The 25,167-nt window shown below is 42.5% G+C and overlaps 1 protein-coding gene across 1 annotated transcript in view; it reads left to right on the forward strand.

Moving 5' to 3' along the window:
• LOC149172570 (uncharacterized) overlaps window positions 1-7,304 on the forward strand; it is an 82,509-nt gene extending 75,205 nt beyond the window's left edge. The window contains 1 exon segment of the mRNA XM_089426377.1: window positions 7,081-7,304. Within this exon segment, the coding sequence (XP_089282503.1) occupies window positions 7,081-7,304 (224 nt within the window).
• Window positions 7,305-25,167: the final 17,863 nt, after the last annotated feature.

The following is a 25,167-nucleotide window of genomic DNA, read 5'->3' on the forward strand; positions in this document are numbered from 1 at the left end:
ATACTCATACAGGAGGAAGACTCCAATGAAACGACAGTCAACCAAACACTAGATGTTGCTGCTGCCCTAGTTGTCAAGAACATCCAATCAAACGATGAGACTGTCCTAGAAGACAAGCTAGAGGAAAAACCACAACTGCTACTCACATTGCCAGCCCATGAACAGATCATTAAATCTCCTTCCCAACAGGATATTCTATGGTTCCTTGAATTTGATGGCTCAGTCAACAAGTTAGGGGCAGGAGCTGGAGTTTGGGTACACAATAAAGAAAATAGTCATGCAGAAGGCAGAGCCTATAGATTAAACTTCAGATGTACTAATAATATGGCAGAATATGAAGCTCTTTTACTAGGCCTCAAGTTAGTAAAGTTCTTACAAGCTGCCAGGGTTTCAATCATGGGTGATTCAGATCTAGTTATTCAACAAGTGAAGGGAAACTTTGTCACCAATGACAAAAGACTAAGAACTTATAGGTCTGCTGTTGCTGAGGTACTAAACTTTTTCTCTGAATTCCAAATCACTAAAATTCCTAGAACCCACAATCTGCATGCTCATAGTCTAGCCACCTTTGCAAGTACCTGCAAACTGCCTTTTGAGCCCCATCATTGTTTTACAGCTGAGGTAAAACACAGACCCTCCATTCCAAACAATGTTAATGATTGGCAAGTATTTGAGGATGACAAGCAAATAAACCATTTTTTAACTCTGCAACAAGAATTTGCAGGATTAAATATTGACACTGATACAGCAAGTCAATCACAAATACTTGATACAACAAGTCAATCACAAATACTTGATACAGCAAGTCAATCACAAATACTTGATACAGCAAGTCAATCACAAATACTTGATACAGCAAGTCGATCACAAATACAGTTTCAACAAATTGCTCACCCAATATCTCCTAGAACAACAAAACAAATACTAAATCCAACTATTTTCAACATAGACAACATTCAGCAAATTCAATCAATTAATTGTGAGGAAGTGGCCAATGCTGAAACTGAAATCATAGAGCTGAAAGACAATTTTCTACCAACACGCCTAACTCCACTAGAAGACATCTTTGACTCAAATGATATCCCCAGAAAACCAAAAATGCAGCCCTTAAATACAGCCATTCAAGAATGCAACATAGGTACAATTGACAAACCCAAAATAATTAAATTGTCTGCTTCTCTACCTCCTGACCAAAAGCCCAAATACATTGACCTCTTTAAAGAGTTCCAGGATGTCTTTGCATGGAGTTATGAGGACCTAAAGTCCTATGACACCTCTGTTATCCAGCATACAATCCCTCTCAAACCTGATCAAAAGCCCTTTAAACAAAAATTGAGGAGAATCAATCCTATGCTTCTCCCAGCAATGGAACAAGAGGTACAGAAAATGTTCAAAGCTGGCATCATAGCACCAATCAGATTCTCAGAATGGATCTCCAACTTAGTCCCTACAAGAAAGAAAACTGGGGAAATAAGGTTGTGTGTGGATTTGAGAAATCTGAACCAAGTATCCCTCAAAGACAACTATCCATTACCCAAGATGGATCACATTCTCCAAAGAGTGGTAGGGGCCTCAAGGATCTCATTACTGGATGGATTTTCAGGCTTCAATCAAATCCTGGTACACCCTGATGATCAAGACAAAACGACATTCACTACCCCATGGGGAACTTTCAAATATGTATAGATGCCTTTTGGATTGAAAAATGCAGGGGCAACTTTTCAAAGAGCCATGGATATTGCTTTTGCCAAGGAGATTCATGACTTTTTAGTCATTTACCTAGATGACCTTACACCTTTCTCAAAATCAGACCAAGAACATATAAAACATTTGAGACAGATCTTCCTAAAATGCAGAAAATATGGAATTTCCTTGAATCCCAAGAAATCCCTATTTGGTATGGAGGAAGGTAAGCTATTAGGCCACATCATTTCTAAAGATGGCATTAGAATTGACCCAGATAGGATACATGCTATCCTACGAATGCCCCACCCAAGAAATGTCAAAGAGTTGCAAGGATTCTTGGGAAAAATCAATTTCTTGAGAAGGTTTATCCCAAACTTAGCAGAACTAATCAGATTATTAAACAACATGCTAAAGAAAGATTCAAAAGTCAAATGGACTGTTGAAGCCAATCAAGCCTTTGAAGGTATAAAACTGGCCCTTACCCAAACCCCAGTGTTAACCAATCCTCAGTTTGACAGAGAATTTATCATTTTCTCTTTTGCTTCCCAGCATACTATTGCTGCTGTTTTATTGCAAAAGGATGACCAAGGAAATGAGAAGCCAATTGCTTTCTTTAGCAAAGCTCTTAGAGATGCACCTTTAAAGTATCAAATCATGGAAAAGCAAGCTTATGCTTTGGTCAAAGCCATTAAAGACTTTAGGATTTATATCCTTTATTCCCATGTCATAGCATATGTGCCAAGTCCTATTGTCAAAGACATTCTCACCCAAGAAAATTTAGAAGGCAGAAGAGGAAAGTGGATTGCCAACATCTTGGAATTTGATATTGAGATAAAACCTACAAAACTAATAAAAGGGCAAGGCTTGGCCAAATTAATGGCAGAAGCAAATTTCCAAGCCTTGGACATCAACCAGCTGGACAGTGAATCGGAGCTGGCGACTCCAAAGATCAATGTAGCCTTTGAACAATCCCCTTGGTACTCTGATATATGTTATGTATTGCAGAACCTGTGTGCTCCCCCAGGATTGTCTAGAACTAAATGTAGGTTTTTAAAAATGAAAGCTTCTAAATTTTGTGTTATGGATGGAAATTTATTGTGGAAAAACCATGAAGGAATATTGCTAAACTGCCTAATTGAGAATGAAACTGACAATATCATAAAGGAATTTCATGCAGGTGACTGTGGTGGACACTTGTACTGGAAGTCCACTGTGGATAAAATACTAAGGGCTGGGTACTATTGGCCCACCATGTTCTCTGATGTCAAGAAATTCACCACCTCATGTCATAAATGTCAAGTGTTTGAGGGAAAGAGACAGTTGCTGCCACTTCCCTTAAGGCCTATTGCAACAGAGAGACCTTTTCAACAATGGGGCTTGGATTTCATTGGGGAAATTCATCCCTCATCCTCAGGCCAACATAGATGGATCTTAACAGCCACAGACTACTTCACCAAGTGGATTGAAGCTGTTCCATGCAGACAAGCAAATGATTCCACTATCATTCAGTTCTTGGAGAACAACATATTGGCTAGATTTGGCTGTCCTGATAAAATAATAACAGACAATGCTGCTGCTTTCAGATCCAAGAAAATGGTGAACTTCTGCCATAAATTTCACATCACCTTGGGCCATTCTATTGCATACTATCCCCAAGGTAATGGCCTTGCTGAGTCATCAAATAAAAGTCTGGTAAACATCATAAAGAAAGTGCTATAAGAGAACAAAAAGAATTGGCATAAGAAGCTTGTGAATGCCCTATGGGCAGATAGACTAACAACCAAAAGATCAATTGGGACCAGCCCATATGAGTTGGTTTATGGATTAGAGGCCAAATTTCCTTCATCACTAGGAGTGCCTGTTATGAAACTTCTTCAAGAAAGCCAAGCTGAACCAAATGATATGCAAAGAAGAATCAATCAAATCATATGTTTACAGCAAACTAGAGACCAAGTGTTCAGCAGAGTTCAAGTTCTACAAGAAAAATTAAAGAAGGCCTTTGATAGAAGAACTAAGGCAGAAGATTTCAACATTGGTGACAAAGTCCTCAAGTGGGATTCAAGAAGAGAGGATAAGGGAAAACATGGAAAATTTAAGGAGAGGACCTTTAGGTACTCGACTGTTAAGGACCGGAGGCGCTCGACTGTTAAGGAGAGGGAGAGGGAGAGGAAGGGAATTGGAACCAGTAGCAACCTTTTCATTGCAAGAAACCCTCATTCATTCAATTGCCAGCCCATTTTGTTTCTAGTCTTATTTTGGCTTTGTCTTATAGGCTGAGTGAGAGGAGGTGCAGATGAAACTATGGCTATTTTAGGAGTAGACTCAAGAACACCATCACTTACTGCATTCCTATCTCTATGATTGCCCATAAGACAAGGTGTAGATAAGGACACTGAACTTGACTCATAAGATGGGATGGGAGGATTTCACTTTCTCAGGTTGTGATGAATGTGAATGGTATCTGTATTTCATACTTTCTCTATAGCTTCTTCATATGCTGTGGGTAAATGATTTGTATATTGAAACTATAAATCACTATATAAGGCTGATCAAAATATCTTCTTTAGCTCATCAGGAGAGAACTAGGTAGTAACTCAAGATAAGATTAGAGAATCATCAAATCAAAGTGGTTCAAACTTGATTCCCACCCTGTGTAACATGAGCAAGGGGCACCGGTGTATCCTATCTGTACTCCAGTTTATTCAAAGTATCCCAATGGTGTAACGCCGTCGACTTATTGGGGAAAAAGAAGAAATTCACTTCTGTATCCTGTTTCGGAGAAATCAGTGGCTCACGAATAATGGAAAGAAACATTCCATATCTTATTTCGAAGTATTCATATAGCACTTGTCCCAATTCTATATCTGGATGGAGGATGACTCGTAGGAGTAGCAGAATGCTAATCCAGGTTTTACACGGCCAAGTGAACATCGTTTGTTAAGTCGTTAAGTTTGGAAGAGCTCAGACCCAGTAGGACTTCTTGCTTGAAGCTGGACGGACGGGTTTGGGTCCTTTTTGCTTTAGGGCATGGCTTTTGGGGTGGATAAATGTAAAGAAAGGCAGCAGAGCAGCAACCAACAAACAACCTAGTGTGGCGTAGCGTCTTAACAACCCCTGATAGACCACTCACAGACCTTAACTTAGAACATTCACATTACCTTGCCTACTGGATGAAAGGAAGTTGGAGGACCTACTGCTACCACCCAGTCTTTTCTCGTTGGATCTTTTCACTGCTTGGATTTAGTCAATAACTGTATTACTTATGAGATATCCTAGACTTTATGTCTGACAGCAGCCAACCCACAACCTGGCGGGCGTATTAACGAACCTTTATGGAAGACCGGCTTCATTAACTTCACTTAGAGCATGGGCCTTCACATAAAGCATTGATTGTTGCACAGGCGTTCGACAACACACACTTCACTTGCTGACTGACATATTCTTACTTGGGTACCACTATTGCTATTTAGACCTTCTGCCTACCTATTTGCCTTTACTCTTAAGTGCGACCGTGCTACCAACTTTGACTACCACCCTTATCTTTGACTTACCAAACTTAGTGATTAGACACGTGCGTGCTTGGGTGGGCACTTACTGCTTTGCTAGGACGACCTTTATATGCCTGCTGGACTCATGTTTGTCCCACCTCTTGCTACCAACCACCTGGAATTTGTACCAACCAGACCGGCTCACAGACCTGAACTTAGTGATTGATTGGACGGGCTTGCTTGTTGGGTGGACACTTTTAAGCCTTCAGACCCCCCAAACAACAATCTCTTCTTTCCACCTGGTGCCTTTTCAGATGGGAAGGAATCCTCTATACGAGCCTAAACTGTTTTTTTAGGGCCTTTATATATGTTATTTCCCCATTACACTTTGAATCTTGATTTCTTTCTGTTGGGCAGTTAGCTAAGGAGATCCTCGGAACTGCCTTTGGAACTACTGCCTTAACTTTAGAGATTATATGAGGGTGAGCACTTAGACCAGTAATATGACCTTTATCAGCCGGAAGGACTACTGGGCAGCTACTAACAGTCAGTCTTGGATCGTTGAATCGTTTTGTTTTCACTTCTTGGATTGAGTCAATACAGCCAGAACTTCAGAGACATGGCTGGATGGTCAATTCGCTGAGAGGGTTTCCCTTTATATAAATGATCATGCTGGATGGCATGGCACGGCTGGATGGTGGTAGCAGCACTATACTTTTCTTGTCGGGCCAGACTGAACCCGCCCGGCCAGATACGATTGATTACTTAAAACAGCATTGCTAGGGAGGACCTTTAGATGCCTTACTTGCCTGAACTTTAGTTTACTTACTCTACCAACCCCCCCATCTTTGCTCTTTACAAACCTTTCACTACCTCACTTAACCAACCTTTGTAATGCCCAACACTTAGAGCATTCACAGGCCTTCGAAAACACTTGAAAGAGAATACTCATTCCGCGAGCTTACTTAGCCTAGTTCAAGAGCGAGAAAGGGTGCTGCTTCACATAGGCAAAGAGTATGGACTTTACCCAGTTTCTTCGGTTGATCCATCAATTGAAGACCCAGTAGCGGGGGCAAAGGCAGAATAGGCATAGGCAATTCGTTCCCCTGTTAGATATCAAGATGCATAACCTGTTGGAGAGCCCATGGACTTAGTTTACTCGGAAGCGATTGATCTTTTTCAACTCGTTGAAGCTGCGGTTTACTAATAATCCATTGAACTAGAATCAGTGGATCTCGTAAAGGGAGCAAAGGCGGAGTTGGAGGTTCCATTTCCAGTCGAATAACCAATTGGAGTTTATCCCATTCCAAGGCCATATGCATATACGGATGGACCTACCTACTTAAGGTTCAGTTCTAAGGCCACCACCTCGTAAAGATCCAGATCCCTCTACGGATGATCCAGTTTCATAACCGGTTTACTCAGTAGTTGGCCCAGCCCAAACATCAATTGAAGCATATGGAGAGGCAGAAGCTGCAGGCGTGATCATGAGCACGCACACTACAGGTATAGGATAGACCGAGAATTCGTCGTTTACCAGGTTTAAGCAATTTTAGGTGAATCCGCTCCTACCTCTGTATCTGTCCCTGTCTCTGCGGTGGTGGGTTAACCGCCCCGCCCCTCCTTATGCCTTCACTCGGTAAACTGGATATGCAACCTCTCTAGCTTCGGCCTCTGTAGCCACCTCTTATGGTTATTAGGCGGGTGGTTTTGACTTCCCGATAGATAGGAACTGGGCCTTTGACTTACCATGGACGTGTGTTATTTGTACGGGTGGGCCCTGGGTTTGATCGGGGCAGAATGGCAGGTGGTGATGGATGGCAAGATGAGACTGACTGACGTATGTTTGGTATACGCGGATGGATACGTTTGGGGAGTTGTTAAAGATAGCTCCTATAAAGTACAGGCAATGGCAGAACACCACCACTTCTAGGAGGAGCTCTAGCTTATGCTGGAAAAAGGGTTCTCACTGGCCAAGGAGCTGGAACTGCAAATGGATCCGTTCGAACAATATTTGGATCTGCTTTCGCAACCGCCTCTGTTTATGCTTTCTTGACCTCTGTTCTTGCTGCTGCCTTCGGTACCAAAGGCAAAGGTCTACGGGGCAAGGACCGGCAGGGGCTTGCTTGACGTTAGGAAAGCAAGGGGTTCCCCCGTAGGGACAAAGGCTTCCCTTCGCTTGATTCCAAGACCATAGCCCGTTTCATAACCCGTTGAAGCATCCTTAGAACAATCCGTTCCAGGTTCCGTTAATGGTCGAGTGAAAGCATTTGACCATTACATATTTTTACCACCATATATACTCTACTTATTAGGGGTTATGCCTTTACTTTGACCTCTGCCGATGGTAGCTTTGCCTCTTAAACGAGAGGATCTCAAACTGGCAATCGAACTTCAACCACACCTGGAACCGGGACAGGATATGTCCTTGTAGGATATGCATATGGATCTTTATCTGCGCCTGGATATGCTGTAAGTGATGGTGGTTAATCTGGAGCCGTACAAAGGGAAGTAGCGGGCTATGGGACCAGGGCAACCAGATCTGTTACTTGAACTTATAGGTACAGGGCAAGGGCTTTCAATCCGGGACTGGCTCGGATGGTGATAGTACTGTTCCTACCCTTGAGACTTATATATCCTGTAGGAAATGGCCCCACTTCGGGATGGATAATAATAACATAGGTAGGGAACTGGTCTTTTTCCTGTTACCTTTTCCCCCATCCCTGTCGTCTTCACTTATTCAATTCCTGTTTGAGAGTCATCGTCTCGCCCAGATCCTACTTTCTATTTGACTCAGTATTAGTTCGATGTGTGCTCCCTACGTCCTAAGTCTCTTTTATCCATGCTTTCTTTCTATGGTATGCCCTTTTATATGGCTAAAAGGCAACAGGGGCAAATGCTTCCTTCCCCACTATGATGGTAAAAAAGATGCTTATACCGAGGTAGGTTATTCTGTTCTTACTTCTCCACGCCCCCCATCCCTCCGGAAAGAGATTCCCCTATCCACCCCCACAAATAGTCCGGAGGCGGGTCAGGCTTTGGGGGAATCCATCAATAGCCAATATCGAAGAGATCTTGTCCATTCCACTCTGATGAATGAGGGAGATTCAAAGCATATATAATATCGGAACATTCATGACTGGAATCACTGGTCGAAATGAACCAAATCGATCTCTCTCATTTGCATCATGTCAGGTCAGATCTAATCATGCTAAGTGCTCAAGCGTAATTACGTATATAACGAATGAATGCATAATGACATAGAGAATATATGCTTTGGCGGAGGTTTTCACATCACAGATTTCCCTCCTCTCCCTCTCCTCTCCCTTATGGTCGAGCACCTAAAGGTCCTTAACAGTCGAGCACCTAAAGGTCCTTATGGTCGAGTACCTAAAGGTCCTATTCTTGTCATTTTAGGAGGCGGAGGTTTGAGTGCTCCCGATGGCAGCCTTATATTATATTGGGCCCCCCCTCTCCTCTCCTCTCCTCTCCTTATTAGTCGAGCCCCGTTGCCGATCCTTATCAGTTGAGCCCCCTAAAGGGACGGAGTCACTCACTATTCATATGGTGAGGGTCCTCTCCTCTCCTTATCAGTCGAGCCCCCTCTCCTCTCCTTATCAGTCGAGCCCCCTAAAGGGTCCTTATTAGTCGAGTGTGCTAACGCACCCTAAAGGGTCCTCTCCCTATGGTCGAGCGCCTCCGGTCCTTAACAGTCGAGCCTGCTTACGCATCCTTAACAGTCGAGCACCTAAAGGTCCTAACCAGTAAGGTGCATCCTTATCAGTGAAGTGCATCCTTACCAGCGCATCATGGGAGTGGATCCAGTCGGTTCAGAGAAAAGCGCGGGGAGTGGATCCAGTCGGTTGTACCTCACCCTATTCGATCGAGAGAGCGTGAATGCATATATTATATATGTCATTATGCCATCTCGCCCCAGTTGAATAAGCATCTGATCTATCTCTATTTTATGAAGCCGCAACTACCACATGCTCATATATAACTACCACCATTTCACCGGGCTATCAATTAAGAATGACCAGCAGTCACTTACTCATTGTCTTGGTCGGCATTCATTATATACGTAATTACGTCATTCGAGATAGGAACCAGAATAGAATCACCCACCTCCTCTTTTCAATTTACTTATTGGGCTCTCAAATAAGTAACTAAAAAAGTCACTAACGTACCTCTTGGGTTTACTTATTGGGTGGGGGGGCTTATGGTCGAGTAACTAAAGTTCCTCTCCTCTCCTCTCCTCTCCCTCTCCTCTCCTCTCCCTTATGGTCGAGCACCTAAAGGTCCTCTCCTTATCAGTCGAGCCTGCTTACGCATCCTTATCAGTCGAGCCCCCTAAAGGGTCCTTATTAGTCGAGTGTGCTAACGCACCCTAAAGGGTCCTCTCCTTAACAGTAGAGCCTGCTTACGCATCCTCTCCCTTATGGTCGAGTACCTAAAGGTCCTCTCCTTAACAGTCGAGCTTGCTTACGCATCCTTAACAGTCGAGCACCTAAAGGTCCTCTCCTTAACAGTCGAGCCTGCTTACGCATCCTCTCCCTCTTGGTCGAGCACCTAAAGGTCCTTATGGTCAAGCACCTAAAGGTGATGGCGGCCTTAACAGTCGAGCCTGCTTATGCATCCTTATCAGTCGAGCCCCCTAAAGGGTGCGTTAGCACACTCGACTGTCAAGGCCGCCATCGACGGAGTCACTCACTATTCATATGGTGAGGGTCCTCTCCTCTCCCTCTCCTTAACAGTCGAGCACCTAAAGGTCCTCTCCTCTCCCTAATGGTCGAGCCCCCTAAAGGGTCCTCTCCCTATGGTCGAGCCTGCTTACGCATCCTTAACAGTCGAGCCTGCTTATGCATCCTTATGGTAGAGTACCTAAAGGTCCTCTCCTTAACAGTCGAGCTTGCTTACGCATCCTTAACAGTCGAGCCTGCTTACGCATCCTTATCAGTCGAGCCCCGTTGCCGGTCCTTATCAGTCGAGCCCCGTTGCCGGTCCTCTCCTCTCCTCTCCCTTATGGTCGAGCACCGGCAGTGATTTGATTCGATGAAAAAAAGAGTTTTCATCAAACTATTCCTATCTTACAACTCGAATGGATCACCTGAACTTGCGGTAACCCGATCGACAAAGGAGGGGCAGATCAAATAACCCCACCATCCTCAACATCACCTCCAACTTTGCTGTCCAAGCAGTACAAGGAAACAACACTTATTTCCTTAAGAGTCTAAATGAAACTGATTTGGATGAAGGTCCTGTGAATGGCAGGATGCTGAAGCACTATTTTGAATATCACCCATAAGTGCAGCCTGAGTTTTCCCTTGTACATATCCAGATGTATATATTATTCTCTGTCAACATGTAAAAATGCAATTTCTCAAAGTTTTCTTAAACTGCCAGCAAAAGGTGAATAGAATCAGAGGTCTACCAAGAAGAGAAGCACACAATTTTGGCATTTCAAAGTAGCAAACTTCAAGATTGGCAAGAGCAGTCAAGGTGCAAGGCAATCTGACCTGCTGTTCTTGGTCTTTCAAATGAAACACCACCCCCATGTGGAGCCACTGTTAGCTACCTATACCAATAGGTTTCATATTTCATGATTGGCAATGGAAAGGTCCAAATATGCTCTGCTTTGATGATGCAAAGATCACATATTTCCATAAGAATACAATCTGTGCTTATAGCTTGATGGGGACTCAAATTTTGATGGATGGTCCAACAGTCTAAGCTGGATCATGTCATGTTTTAAATTTTCAGTTGTAGAATAGAGAAAGGAGTCTGTCCAAACTGTTTAATCTTGGCAGACAAGTAGTTCAGGTAGAGAAGAAAAGGCTCCCAACAGCTTAATCTGGGACCTTGGAAGAAATAAGGGTAGAAGTAGATAGAAAAACAAAAGAAAAAGCCAAAGAAAAGAAAAGGCAAGTAAGGGTTTGCAAGCCTAAATGCACCGTTCAAGAAGAAACAAAAAATGCTAGGCAAAGTAGCTGGGTAAGTAGATGGGGTTGCAGAAGTGGTATTCATTTCATATTTGACCTTGATGGTCAAGATGAGAAAAGAAAAACAAAGAAGCATGTCTAACTTCCCAATTATCCCTTTTCCCACTCATTACTAACATCCCCTCATCAATTGAATTGCTTAGAAAACTTGAGGTTTGATGGTGGTTTTATTCATTGAAAAGCCACATTTCTTGTCTAAAAATTCTTTTCATTTTGATCTACTCCCTAAAACTAAGTGAGTTTCAAATAAACTTAGTAATCCCCCCCCCCTCATTCACATTTCCCCCCATATTAACTCTAACTCTACTATGTAATTCCCCTATGTTACCTTTCCCCTACTATTATTAACACCATGGTGTATAAACCCCAAATTTTGTATAAATATCCCTCCCCTTGGCATTATAGCCAATAAATCCTCTGTCAGGGATCAAATTGGCATCTGGTCACTTTGATGAACCTAAACCTCACCCCTCTCCCTTCTTTGAAGTCATTCCACCCATTAAGCCTTTGTTTATAAAGAAAAAACCTTGTAAAAAACCCTTCCTAGCCATAACCCCCTTCAAAATTATGAAATTACCCAAAAAACCCACCTTTTGGCACTTATCCAAAGTTTCGGGCGCTATATTGGTTTTATTGAAAATACATTGAAAAACCTTACAAAGCACCATACCCCGATGGTCTTCCGCTAAGCGCGCATCCCAAAAAATATATTTTTTAAATCCCGCCCCCCTTTCGTATCGCTCGATCGTTTCATTAACCCGTCAGCCGTCCGATCGAGTGCCTCTGATCGGACGGCCCTTATGCATATCGGGTTGGTCCCCACGCCCGACAGTTAGCGCCCGAGAAAATGACGAAGGGTTACATCAGTCCTCGGCCACGCGTCGCCTTCTCAAGTCTCTCGGAGCGGGCTCTGACAAAACCGGGGCCGTATTGTAAGCGGTCCAAGAAAACCGTTACCACTATTGCACTTACCGCCCGGTTTGCTGGTCCCCTGTCACGCCCACGTCAGAGCCACGTCGCTGCCACCCCGCCGTCGCATCACCCCATTCGTCCGTCCCTCCGCTGACATGTCCGCCACTTCAGCATATCCATGGACCAACCAGGACCTGCCACATCACCGGTGACGTCATGATGACGTCATCCGACTCCGACCCCACCCGATGACGTCATGCTGACGTCATCCCAAAAACACGCCAATATTGCCAAAAATCTATTTTTAGGCCAAAATTTCGTGTTTTTTCTACTTTTGCCGAAAGAGACTGTTGTTGTTCCTGCATGAATTTAACAACCATACCAGTGCCAACCTGCACCGTTCAACTCTGAAACTGCGGGCGCCTCCGCCGTACCTGCATTTGCAACTATCAGTGACAATCCGCAAGGTATTTCTCGAAATTATTCTCTGCACCTGGTTTTTATCCAAATTTCTTCGAACAAATTGTTAAGGGAGTGTTAAAACACTGAATTCACCGTCTAGTATCTAGTAACCTGCATCTATTTCCCCCTGGCAAGACAACAAACAGTTTACGAAACCTGCATTTGACTGAAACAACCTGAATTCACAGGTAGCTCGCGCAATCGTGAGCTAGAAACCTCTGCTGGCTAAATTCACCGGAGAAAAGTTCTGGTCAGCCCTGCTATCTGTCTTTATCAATCTGTTAAACAGTATTTCAATTGCTGTGTGCTCAATTAACCCTCTGGTCCATAAAATTCATACTTTCATTGTAAGGAATCACCTCTGTGTTGTTCTGCTTATTTCAACCAGTTCACCTGCAAGTCAGAAGCTTGATAGACCATGGAAACTCCAATTGCACTGAACATCAAGCCTCTCAATACCCCTCATAGGGAGTTAGAATGGAAAGCTCTGGGAGATATGGATTATCAGATGTTAGACTATTTTCCATTAGGCTCCAAATATAATATTCAGTTGCTAAATGAGTTGAAAGCCCAACACCTTAGTGGAGCTGATATCCTAGGGATTTGGGACTCAAACTTGCCCATCTACAACCTCCCCCAGGTAAATCCTATGCCAGAATTGATCCACAGATGCCAGGAGTGCTATGATCCATGCCAAAGAGCTGTTCTCAGCCCCACAGGCTCAATTCTGTTTCATATCACCCCAGAGAGCATAAATGAGATGCTTCATTTCCACACTGCAAAACCATTGACCCCCCTCTACATGCAGAACTTGATAAAGAAGGGGACTAAGTTGTCAAATGACCAGATCGTCAAAATCAATCAGCTGTTCATACAACCAGGCTCTGAAGCCATCAGAACCCCTCCTATTGGATATGCATACTTAAATGAATTGGGCAGAATGCTAGTGGATTTGATCAGCTATGTCCTAGGGTTCAGGGGAGTGGAGGATGTGGATGATAGTATAATGGAAATGCTGTCTATGTTCTCTCCTGGAAAGCCTCCAGCTATACATTATGACTATGCCACATATATTGCAGATAGGATCCATGACCAGCTAATGAATCTGCAAAGGGAAAGACTGTTCAGATACACTTCGTACATTTACCATCTATTATTGTTTTATCAACCAGGCAGCTTCCTCATTCCCCTGAAGAAAGTTAATGCCCAGGGGAATCCAAGGTCAGTTGTGTTTTGGACCTATGTTTTTCATTGCACCTCTGTATCACCATACACATACTGTGAGTTCATAGACTTGTTCATTCATCCAGCTATGACATTATTGTATGGTGTTTCTCCTCCAAGGTTAACTGATGACATGAGGAGAATTCTCCATCTAAACAAAACCTACAGCATTGGTAATTGGTACTTTTACCAACACCACACAGTGATCAGAGTTTATGGCTGTGAGTTGAAGCCTTATAGGCTGCTAAGGTATGTCCCTATGAGACTTTTTGCCCTAGAATACTTCAGGCAATTTGGGAATGCCGACTACCTCCACTTCCAAAGTAAGAACAAGAAGGCACAGTTAAAGGTAAGGAGCCAGCTGGGCCCTTTCCTATATAACAAAAAAGAGGAGGGATGGAAAGAGGCAAATAGTATCCTAGAGGCCCTCAAACTGCAAACTAGTTTTGAGTGGATACCCTATGACCCCAATCATTTTGTCTCCCTCAGGAGGATAAAATACAAATTGGGTACCTATTCACATATGAGGCTGCCTGAGATTGAGCAGTATGCCAATACATTGAGCTGGAAAAAGGGCACCCTAGAAGAGGAAATTACTAGTGAAGAGCTGCTAGAAAGAGAGGCTAGAAATATTCAAAAAGAAGCTGACTTGGAAACTTGTGGACAGGTCCCCCTCTCATATCAAAGACAACTTGGAGCAGCTGCCTCATCCTCAACAACACATCAGCAAGCTGCCATGAATACTCCACAGACATCCAACAAAGGCAAAGAAAAGCAGATGGAACAACCACCTCCTATGACTGAAGAGCAAATGGAAACACTAGTGCAGCAACAAGAAGAAATGATGCAGCAGGAAGTGCAGCAACAAACACAACACCAACAGTAAGAAGAACAAAGACAGGAGCAACCTGTCCAGCAAGAGCAAACAGTGGAAGCCCCTAAATCCACTGAACAAACTGTGCCTCAAAGGCAAGAAATTTCAGCTGAGGCATCAATCCTCCAAACTCCACAAAAGGAGGATACAAGCAGGAAAAGGGACAGAGAGACTCCCCTTACAACATCAGCAACTCATGGGGAGAAAAGACAGAGAATCAATCCCTTCTCAGAGGAAGAAATGCCAATAGGACAGTCTTTTGGTATAGTCCCACCCAGCAGGGAAGCATCAACAAGTTCCTTTCAACAGGAACAGGATAGAGCAATGGGAGGAGAAGTGAGTTCCTCAAATCAGCAAAGGGAAGGTGGACTCAGCATTAAACAGCAGTTCATCGACATTAAGAGGAGAAATGAGCCCATCAAGATACAGCTGTATAACCATCTGTTAAACATGGCTCCCACCAACCAACAAAGACTCATGTCTGCATATGATGTGCAGGAAGGCAAAATGATCATGAGTCATTTTATGCCAACAGCAGTGCAGCCCCAATCTGCCTCTGACTACTTGAGGACTAACCTGGAAGTCCTTGCCAAGGATATCCACCCAATGGACAAAATAGAACTGCATAAGCAAACGGGTGAGATGGTCTATGCTTCCCTGGCAGACCAAACACTGGATAACTACAGGCTACAAAATAGCCTTAACAACACAGCTGCTCAGCTTGAATTGGAGAAGGCATCCTCTCAAGCAAAGGACAACAGAATTACGTCCTTAGAAGACATCATCATAGAGATTGGGCATGATCCCAAAGATATCAAGGGCATACAAGAGATATTAAAATTGAGGGATGCAGACATGGCAGCCTTGAGGAGAAAGATCAAACTCCCAGCCACAATTCACCCTCAAACAGATGATGTTGCCCAGCAAAGACATGATCAAGAGGCCACAACCTTGTTGATATCTCTGTACAAGCAGCTAATCCAAACCCAAGAAAAACTGGGAGAATCAGAGGCTGCACAGGCAGCATTACAGGCAACCTTGAAACAAAGAGAAGAAGGCCAGACTTCTCAGCCTCCTCCTCAAATCGTTAATCTTGAGGAAACTGCTCCCATTGTTACTCCTCCTCCTCAACAAACAGAACCAACAGCACCAACTACATCGACAGCTGCACCAACAACAGAGCAGACCCATAGTCTGGATATGCAGAAGCTTCAAAATGAAATTCAAGTCCTGGAAGCTCAAATGTTAGAGCTTAATCAAGCCAAAGAATCTTTGGCTAAAATAAATGAAAGATATGATAAGAGCAAACAGAATGTGGCTGAGAAGGAAAGAGAGATAAAATCTCTCAAAAAGAGAATAACTGAGCTTGAGAAAGAGCTCACACTAGATAAGGTGACAGCAGAGCTCAAAACAGTCCTATGGGCCAATATTGGCCAGTCCATTACTGATCAGTGGCAGTTCATTGAGACCATAGATGAGCAGTCAGTGCTCATTACAAAAGCAAATAGGGAGATACACAGAGCAAGAGCAAGCCTTGGCAACATGCCTGATGCTGCCAATAGAATGATCAACATACTAAATAATAGGACAAGCTCTCAACTGACCACCATGGGAATTGCTCACAGGACTGAGACAATCTCAATGGTTAAAAGGGTCCTGACATTAAGAAACCTGGTTGGAACATTAGAAAGGAGAACGCAAGACATGCAGACCGAAATCAACAAGTTCATGGACAGGTTTCAGGTGTTACAAAACAGAGGCCTCCCCAGCATACTAAGCAGTGTGGGAAGACTGCTTACCCATGAAAATTATGCTAAAAGGGTCAATGCCTTTGCTGCAAGTCAAATTGCAGGACAGCCCAGCACTTCAGCAGAATCAGGGCCAGCATCAGGGAGGACTCTATATAATAGGGTGGAAAACCTGTTTTTCATCATGAACGAGATCAATCATCTGTTCGATGTGCCTCCAAATTTCTATAAATATACAGAAGCAGATGAAACCATAGAGGCAATTGTGAAGCACCAATTACCCACACAGGAAGTCTGGAACAAATTGACACAGCTAATACTATCAAGCCAGAACCTGTAATGTTATGTTTTGTCAAATTTATAAGTGATCATACACACGGAAAATTTTGGTAGATAAGCATACAAAGGAAGGATGAAAGGCTGAGCCAACTCAGCAGGGTTATTCGGTCACCACAGCAGCAAGCACAGTCACAGGTGGCAGGGCCAAGAGGATACAGCGCATCAAACGTAAAGACACATTTTCCAGCATTAAAGCAAAGCGTTCCAACCGACTCAGTGACCTCCAAAGGTCAAAATATCCTCTGACAGACTTAAAGAGCAGTTATGTTGCATTCAAAGCTGCAATAACTTCTTTTCTACTTTTCTGTACGAAGTAATGAAGATATTTCTCTCTCAGATGACTCAATGCCTGAGATATTTTGTATAAACATTTCTATAAAGTCCCCTTCGCATGAGTTTGCAAGGGTTGTTGTTGATTTCATTTCTATATTTCTGTTGCTGTACAACTCTCAGAGAAATAATACAAAAGGTGGATGGAATTTCCAAAGCTCTGTGTTCCTTGATGCGCTGTGGTGGCTGGCTGAATGTTACAGGATTCCTGCATGTTTCATAGCACAATAAGTCTTCTTTAAAACTCTGTGTTATATGTTTTCCAGTCTTTCATCTTCTTTCATGTTTATGAGTTTTACACTTAATGGCAAAGTAAAAGAATAGTTCCAGGATTTGATCACAGATTACCCTGAACTCAATCTAAGCTGTTATAAATGTTTTCTTCAGATAGAGTAAATAAGGTGTAATTCTTAATTGCTACACTTTTCAAGCTATATCTTTCACTGTGATAAATATTTTCAGGAATTCAAGTTTGCTCCTGAGGCATCTATCTCTTTCCCACACCCCAGCTTAGTGGAAAATTCTTGAATGCTTTTCACTGGTTGTTCACATATCACCATCATAATCTAACTTTGTTATATGAAGTATTTAAATGGCCCTGTAATTTCAGCAAATCATCTCAAGGTTTCTAAACACTTGTAGCCACAGACTCCATTGCCCAATGAAATAAACTCATCTGCAGGTTGCACACTTCAAGTACAGAAAGATATCCCTCAACCAAAGCACAAAACTAAATACCATCATTTCATAACTAGCCTAAAATCTCCACAAAACAGAGACAAATTATAAAGAGATAGCCCTCTCTGATTACAGTGTGGCTAGGCACTGTAATCCAAAGATTGGTTAGTGGTTACCCCGGCCGTATTCCCTTGGGAGTCATAGGGAACAACCTGGGTGTTAACACATCCTTTAGCAACGCTAGCAGAAACTAAGGATGCTTTAAACAAGGAGTTTAGTAAGCCTAAGTCTGACTCATAGTCAGTCGTTGGATTTAAGGAAATCACGATGAGTGCTGGTGAGATGCCTTGGGAGTTAGATTAAAGGCTGAAATGGTCAGCACTGCGAGTGGTTTATAACCTCGCTTCTACCCCACCTGAGGATTTCTTTTTCACAGCAGAAGATAGGAACTCAAGCAAAAGCCCTTGAAATCACGTTGAAATTGCACGAGACACCTATTCGAGACACAACTTTGGGAGTTCAACAAATTCACTCACAGTTAAAGAACCTCTTCCTAGAATTGCATAGCATGAAAGAAGAGAAGCAGTGTTATAGACATATTTGGGCATTGCAACCCCAATCATACATGTCCATAAACCAAGGGCTTCTAAGTCCCTAAAAGTTTTGTTTCATACCCTAAAGGAGCAAGGTCAGCTGATTACATCATCTCCCAGAAGTTCTCCATGAAAAACTACTCAAAATTGGTCAAAGCAGGACGATATAGACTGCCCAGTGCTAAAGGTGCGATGCATCTCACCTGCCACATGAAAAAAGTGTGATGCATACTGGAAATCCCTTCTATAGGGTGCGATGAGCGAGAGCAGACAAATGGCACAAGTAGTTTTCTAGGTGGAAACCCAGATAATCTTCTAGAAACTGCCCATTTGACACTTGCCTCTTTGAGTTCACCCAGGGATGAGTAAGAGATATGAAATCTCCATGTGGAACCAAGAATTATCAGTGAAATGACACTAATCAAAATCCCAGAAGCTGACTCACTCTCTTGTAAACATCTATATATGGATCCCTCATCCAAGAGATCCAGGGGCTGGAATTTTGTAATTTGCAAGGAAGTGTTGTTGGTTTCTCTTTGAAGACATTGTTGGGTGATCTTGCCTTGTATGAGGTGAAGAGGGCTTTCATGCTGGGAGGATGGCATTGGGTCAGACCAAGTGGTTGTAATCCTCTCTTCTACTACTTCTATCAATAAAGCTATTTGAGTTTTCCTCCATATTCTTGTATATCTCTGAATATTGTGTTGTTATATGCATTTGTATGGTCAATATATATCTGATCCTATGTTGTTTACAGTGATAGATCTCTATGCTTTGATGGTATTATGCTGCTTTGACTCTACAGGTTCTCTTTGAAGCGGGACAAGTAAGGAGGGAGTGGCGAGGCTTTGTCAAAGGGGAAAGGAAACAAACAAGGAGCCAAGCAAAAGACTAAGATTGGTACTCTCTACTTCTTTCTCATCTATCTCTCGTAAAGGAAAGCAAAAGTAACTTTAGTTTGTTTGTTTCTAAGATAGCTACCCGTCTTAGTGGGACTAACAGTTCTAAATAGAGACTAGCTTTCCCGATAACAAAATGGTGACTCCGCTGGGGAGCGATTAGTTTGATTGCTTGTCTCTATTTGTTTGATTCATAAACCATAGACGGAGCCTGAAGTCAAGCCAACTAGCCTTCGAACTGCATTTTCTATGCAAGTGCAAAGTAGATCAATGCTGCTTCAGTCAATCTTTGGGTTTGTTTATGAACTGAACAGCTGACTTGCAAACATCCTAAGTGCCCTAGAGGTAGCTTAAGCAACCTCATTAGATCAACCCTATACTTTGTATTTAGTGACTATCATTAGCTCGGCCTAAATCCCTGAACTAAACAACAAACTCTGACCAAAAACCAAGTTAAAGTCTCGTTCCTGGTCCATCGCACCCTCTCCTTTAGGCAGACTGGATGCATCGCACCTCCCATGTGCAGCAGGTGGGATGCATCCTTGTTTCCCTGTGTTAGGGATCAGTAGACCATTATTGAAACCCCCTTCCTTTGCATCATTCAGGCTCCATTGTACAAATATTTGTGAATGTTTTTATGTATTTTTCGCCATTCACAGTTCTCATTTACAAAATAGTAGCTTAATCAAACTGTCGTCTTTTGATTTGAAAGTGTCGCAAGTGTCGTTTTCAGTCAAAGAAAAGAATAATTCTCTTTTTTATAGTCGATTACACTGTTACTCTTGTATTTGATCTGAATTTATAAGTATTTCAAGTGTCGAAAGCAGTTTTCAATTCAAAATCGCAAAGTGTCGTCTTGCCTTCCTGTCGTTTTTTGAAAAGAAAATTGTTAGTACTGTCGCTTTGAAAGAAGAGATAATTCAGATTTGTATTTAGCATTCTTTTTGTCATTCACACATTAAGAAAGCGGAAAACAAATACATGCACGTGCATTTTCATTTAGACTGCTTGTTGATTTTGATTTAGGACAGTGCATCTAGTGTGTGCTCTCTACTCTATGTTGAAAGGATTTTGTTTCTCTTTCCTTAGTAGCTAGGATTTTCATTGCAAAAAGAAGAGTAAACGACTGTTTATCATCTTAGATTGCATATTTAGGAGTTGTATATCTACATCACGCGGTGAACCTTAAAGGAAAACTTCTTAATAAAGATCAACTATAAAATAAATTCGATGAACATAAAAACACTTTGGAATTTAGCGCACAACATCTAGAAGTCTAGGCTAGAGACGTATTCTGGTGTCGTAAAGCCTGGTAACTGTCGCTTTCATCGTAGGTTGGGTGATTCCTCCTCTTTGAGATGACAAGTGCTAGTACGGACTTGTGCTCCCATGTACCATCGAGTATATATTGGGAGACCACAATAGGATATATCCTTTATCCTTAGGAAGTCGTGTCTGCCGCCCTATTGATCGTAATGCACTGAACACAGCATTCGGGAAGATTGACTATTGTACCGTAAAAAGTATTCTGCAGTTTTGTGATTTGGTAATCCCTCTGTCTAGATTTCCAGAGTAGTCCCTTTTGTTCCTTTTCAGACTCCTTAAAGGAAAAGGTCCATCTGAGCACTTGTCACTTCAGGCTCATTAAAAATCGAAGGCGACTAGAGTCATCTTTAGCTTTTTCTCGACTCTTAAAAAGTGAAAAAGAAAGTTGTGTCAAAGCGTCTAAAATTTATTTTAAACGGAATAATGTCATTGTTCCCTCGTTGATCTTGGGTTGAGAAAATGGAGTCCACCAACCAAGGATTTCCCCTTGGGGGAAATCCTAGTCCTTTCTCCTCTTGGGGAGATGTTGGTGCACCTCATATGGCCACATTGTCCCTCCCGAGATTAACAATTGGCCTGCCAGTATGGCTATTCTCGACCTATGTCATTCAAAGCACCGTGATTCCTGAGCAATTAGATCAGCAACTAGATGATACTAGGGTTACCCCCCAACCTTCTGCTTCATTTGCTTCTCCCTCTCCTTCTTCCTCTTCACTTGGTGAAGCTATTAAAACTGAAAACCAAGTAACTAAGAAGAAGAAGAAAGGGAAGGAGAAGAAGAAGAAGGAGCTAACGGCCAAAATGGGCAACCATGCATCGTCTAATGAAAATCCACACACTGCACCATCCAAACCTAAATCTCCATGTGTCATCTGCAAAGGAGACCACTATCATCGAGATTGTCCTTGCATCGCACAGATCTTAAGGGACTGGTCTCCCGCTTGCACAATCCGGCATCGTCCACCTCTGACGATCATGTTGAGAGTACACTGTCAACTAGTGAAAACGAAGTCACCAAACAGAAAGGAAAATATAAATTTCCCTGCAGACTGTGTGAAGGTGGTCATTCCCTCCACTGTTGTCCCTTCCTGGATGAAGCTAAAAGAGTCTTGGATAATCATCCTGCGTCACTGCAACGACTTCCTCCTGGATACAAGAAACTCTTGCCGATTCCATTACTAGTTGAAAATATGAATGACACACCTTTGTTGTCGGTCGAAGTGCCTATCATTAAAGATGAACCCTCTGAGTCCACATCAGACCAAAGTCAGCAGGTCAAGACGACAGTTGACCCCATCTTGCCTTCAAAGGAGTTACCTTCAAATGATACAGTCACCGAAGAGAATGAGGACAACACCGTTCAACTTCTTTTCATAAACACAGACTCCGATGAACATGGGGGCAATTTGCCCATTCCTTTACCACAGGAAGGAAGTTCATCAGAGTTGTATCCGGCCATTTATTCGGTCCCACCTCCAAGAAACCTAGTCATTTCCTTTGATTGGAACCTACTAGGCAGACCCTGTTTACCGTCTAATGTACCATTCCGAATCATAGTGCAAACTTACAAAATGGTCATGGTTGGTACCATCATAGATGAAGGGGCTTCTGTGAGTATCCTTTCCTCGACTTCTTGGAAAGCGCTTGGTTCGCCATCGCTTTTGCCTGAGATGCAAAATTTGACAGGCTTCGATAAAGGAACCAGATGACCGTTAGGGATCCTTCCAAGTTTACCTATAACTTTGAGAAGGAAAACCCTTTATCTGAACGTAATGGTAGTCCAAGGACCTTTAGATTACAATCTACTCCTTGGGCGTGACTACATTTATAGCATGGGAGCTATTGTTTCCTCACTCTTTCGAGTAATGTGTTTTCCGCATGAAGGCAGAGTGGTCCAGCTCGTAGACCAGCTTTCATTCCCCGGATCACACATAGCTAATAGTCAAATACAATCCCTAACATGTCTTTTTGCACAAGGAATGTCTCGTCAATCTCCAGTCCGTCCACCTGATGAACACGAGTGATTCGGTGGTTGTGATTGAAACCCAGGGTGCATGCACCCTGGCCTCCTTCGGCAAGAAAACTTCAGGTATAGGGTAGGTTTCCGCAGAGGATATATGACTGGTCTGACACACCCGTCCGTTTAGGAAAATGGGACTAGACCGGAATAAGATACCTCTGTTAGAAGGTAGGCCTTTCCCGATAGAACAAATGTTTTGTTTGGAAATTGAAGGGTAACCTGGAAAAGATAGGCCTTTCCTGATAAAACAAATGTTTTGTCTGCAAATTGAGGGGTAACCTGGGAAACGCTACTTCGCTATACCTGGGGGCATGCAAACATTTTTGCATGAAAGTGAAAAGCGACCATTTGTTTTCTTAGTTTGTAGGTTCTTAACCCTTTAAAATCATAGGATTGGTCATTCCTAGCTTACATAATAAAAGGAGTCGGAGCAAAATTTCAAATGGTGTAAGCTCCCTAAAAAATGAACCTATTGATGAGACATCCTTATTATACGACTGGCATGAGCAGTTTTATGCGAAGTTCAAGCTCGTTAAAAATTAAACCTAGCACTGAGCATATGTTCCACCAGAGTTTAAGGTCATTAAAAAATGAACCCACCTCCGGTAAATAACCATTGAGATTGAATTTTTATCAGCTCTTAAGCCTTGGTCGTGTTCTTACCATCACCTCCACTCTTTTTTAGCTGATCATACGCCTCCATTTGATTGTTTACCCCTTTTGAGGAACAACTGCGATGAGTGATCCTATTAGCCACCTTCTTTACACTGTCGTGATTGAAAAGTTCCAAACATTACCTGGAACCAGCTACTATCCGAAAACATCACTTGTTCCTCAAAAAATGAGTCTCCTTTAAGCTCTTTTCATCTAACTCGTAAAATATGAAAAGATTGCCGAGCAATTGGCCTCTCCAGCTCGTTAAAGTGATTGGAAGTGCCATCCCTCCTCTAGATTTTAATCTTTTTGGACCTGAGGGATTATTACACAAAACGATCAAGCGTTTGTCTTGTTCAGCTCATTAAAACTATCGAAAAGTCATCCCTTTTGCATTGTTTTATACTTTTTCGGACTTAAGGGATTATAGTACGAAAAAGGAATATTGGAGTCTCCCTTCCATCTCTTTTCAGAATCTCTAAAATTGAAAAGAATTGAGTTATCCTTGTCATTAAACTCGTTAAAACAATAGCGGCAAACATGTCCATTCAAACAAGAGCGAGTTTCACTGTCGCTAGGCTTGTTAAAACATAGCGACGGGTTTGCCCGAAGGGCAAATTATAGAACAAGCATATGTTATCCTCCTCAAGCTTGACAAAAATAAAGAGGTATTGGTCAGAAATGATTGGGGAAAATTGGGAAGAAAAATTGAAGAAACTTTATTGGTAGCAGGTCACTCTTGAACATGACACTTTCACTCCATCACCATGATCAAGTCCGGTTTGGTTATTCCATTCACCGGTCATGTCACCATTGGTCCACCGTACCATCCACTTTTGGGTTAACGCTACCAATCCATTTCAGTGTCGCCAATATGTTCAAGAGAAGTCGCTCATAGAATTCACCTACCCAGCTTGTGTCTCATCCACTGCAATACCTTCACGCTTCATTCTTTCATGACCGCCACCCTGAACCTTGTATCATTAGATCGTTTTCACCTCTACAAAATCATTTTCTCCATTTTGTGTCATAGATGTGGGATCCATCAATGCCCTCCTACGACGGGTCACTTCTTGTCGACATCAGCTCATTATCCAAGAAGTCGACCTAAGAACAACCCTTTCAGTACTTTGAAGCTTGCATGCCTCAATGGAAAGTTTCTCACTTCCGGTGACAGGTTTACACTAATGGCCTTTGACCGAAAGATTTTGCGTGGTGTTCGACATCAACTCATGTATTCACACCACGTGAATTGTACTGTAGTACCTTGAGGGTAATCATCATCATCGGTGATTCCTCTCGTACCTATTAACAGCTTACATCATTGGCTGGTAATCAGGCGATGTCCTTCCATGTTCGACATCAGAACATCTTTTCACATGGATCGAATTGTACTTTGGGCGAAGATTGAATGAGTTTCGAAGACCCTGGATCTAGTTTCATCCATCCAGGCTGCGATATATTCAAGAAAATAAAGACATCAAATGTACATCATTGTTGCACAGATAATCATCCAAACTAAGGGATGATGGCTCTACCAAGATCATCAGTCTGCACACAGACGATTGTCTATCCTATGTACATGAAAATGAATTTATCAAAGCTGAGCATGGGAATGCCCACCTCAACTAGATCATGAACAATATTATGAAGATAATGTATTGTATTGTATCTTATTATAGGTCACCTTCCAGTTCGAAAAACCTTGAATCATCATCATAAAGAATTTCACCTGACATCAAAAAGGATTTACGACCTCATACTTTAGGGGGGAAACTGTTATAGACTTATTTGGGCATTGCAACCCCAATCATACATGTCTATAAACCAAGGGCTTCTAAGTCCCTAAAAGTGTTGTTTCATACCCTAAAGGAGTAAGGTCAGCTAATTACATCATCTCCCAAAAATTCTTCATGAAAAACTACTTAGAACTGG

Source organism: Pinus tabuliformis, chromosome 4_2, assembly GCF_031772625.1.
Source record: "Pinus tabuliformis cultivar Carrire ecotype Pingquan chromosome 4_2, CPIR1, whole genome shotgun sequence".
Lineage (NCBI taxonomy): Eukaryota > Viridiplantae > Streptophyta > Pinopsida > Pinales > Pinaceae > Pinus > Pinus tabuliformis.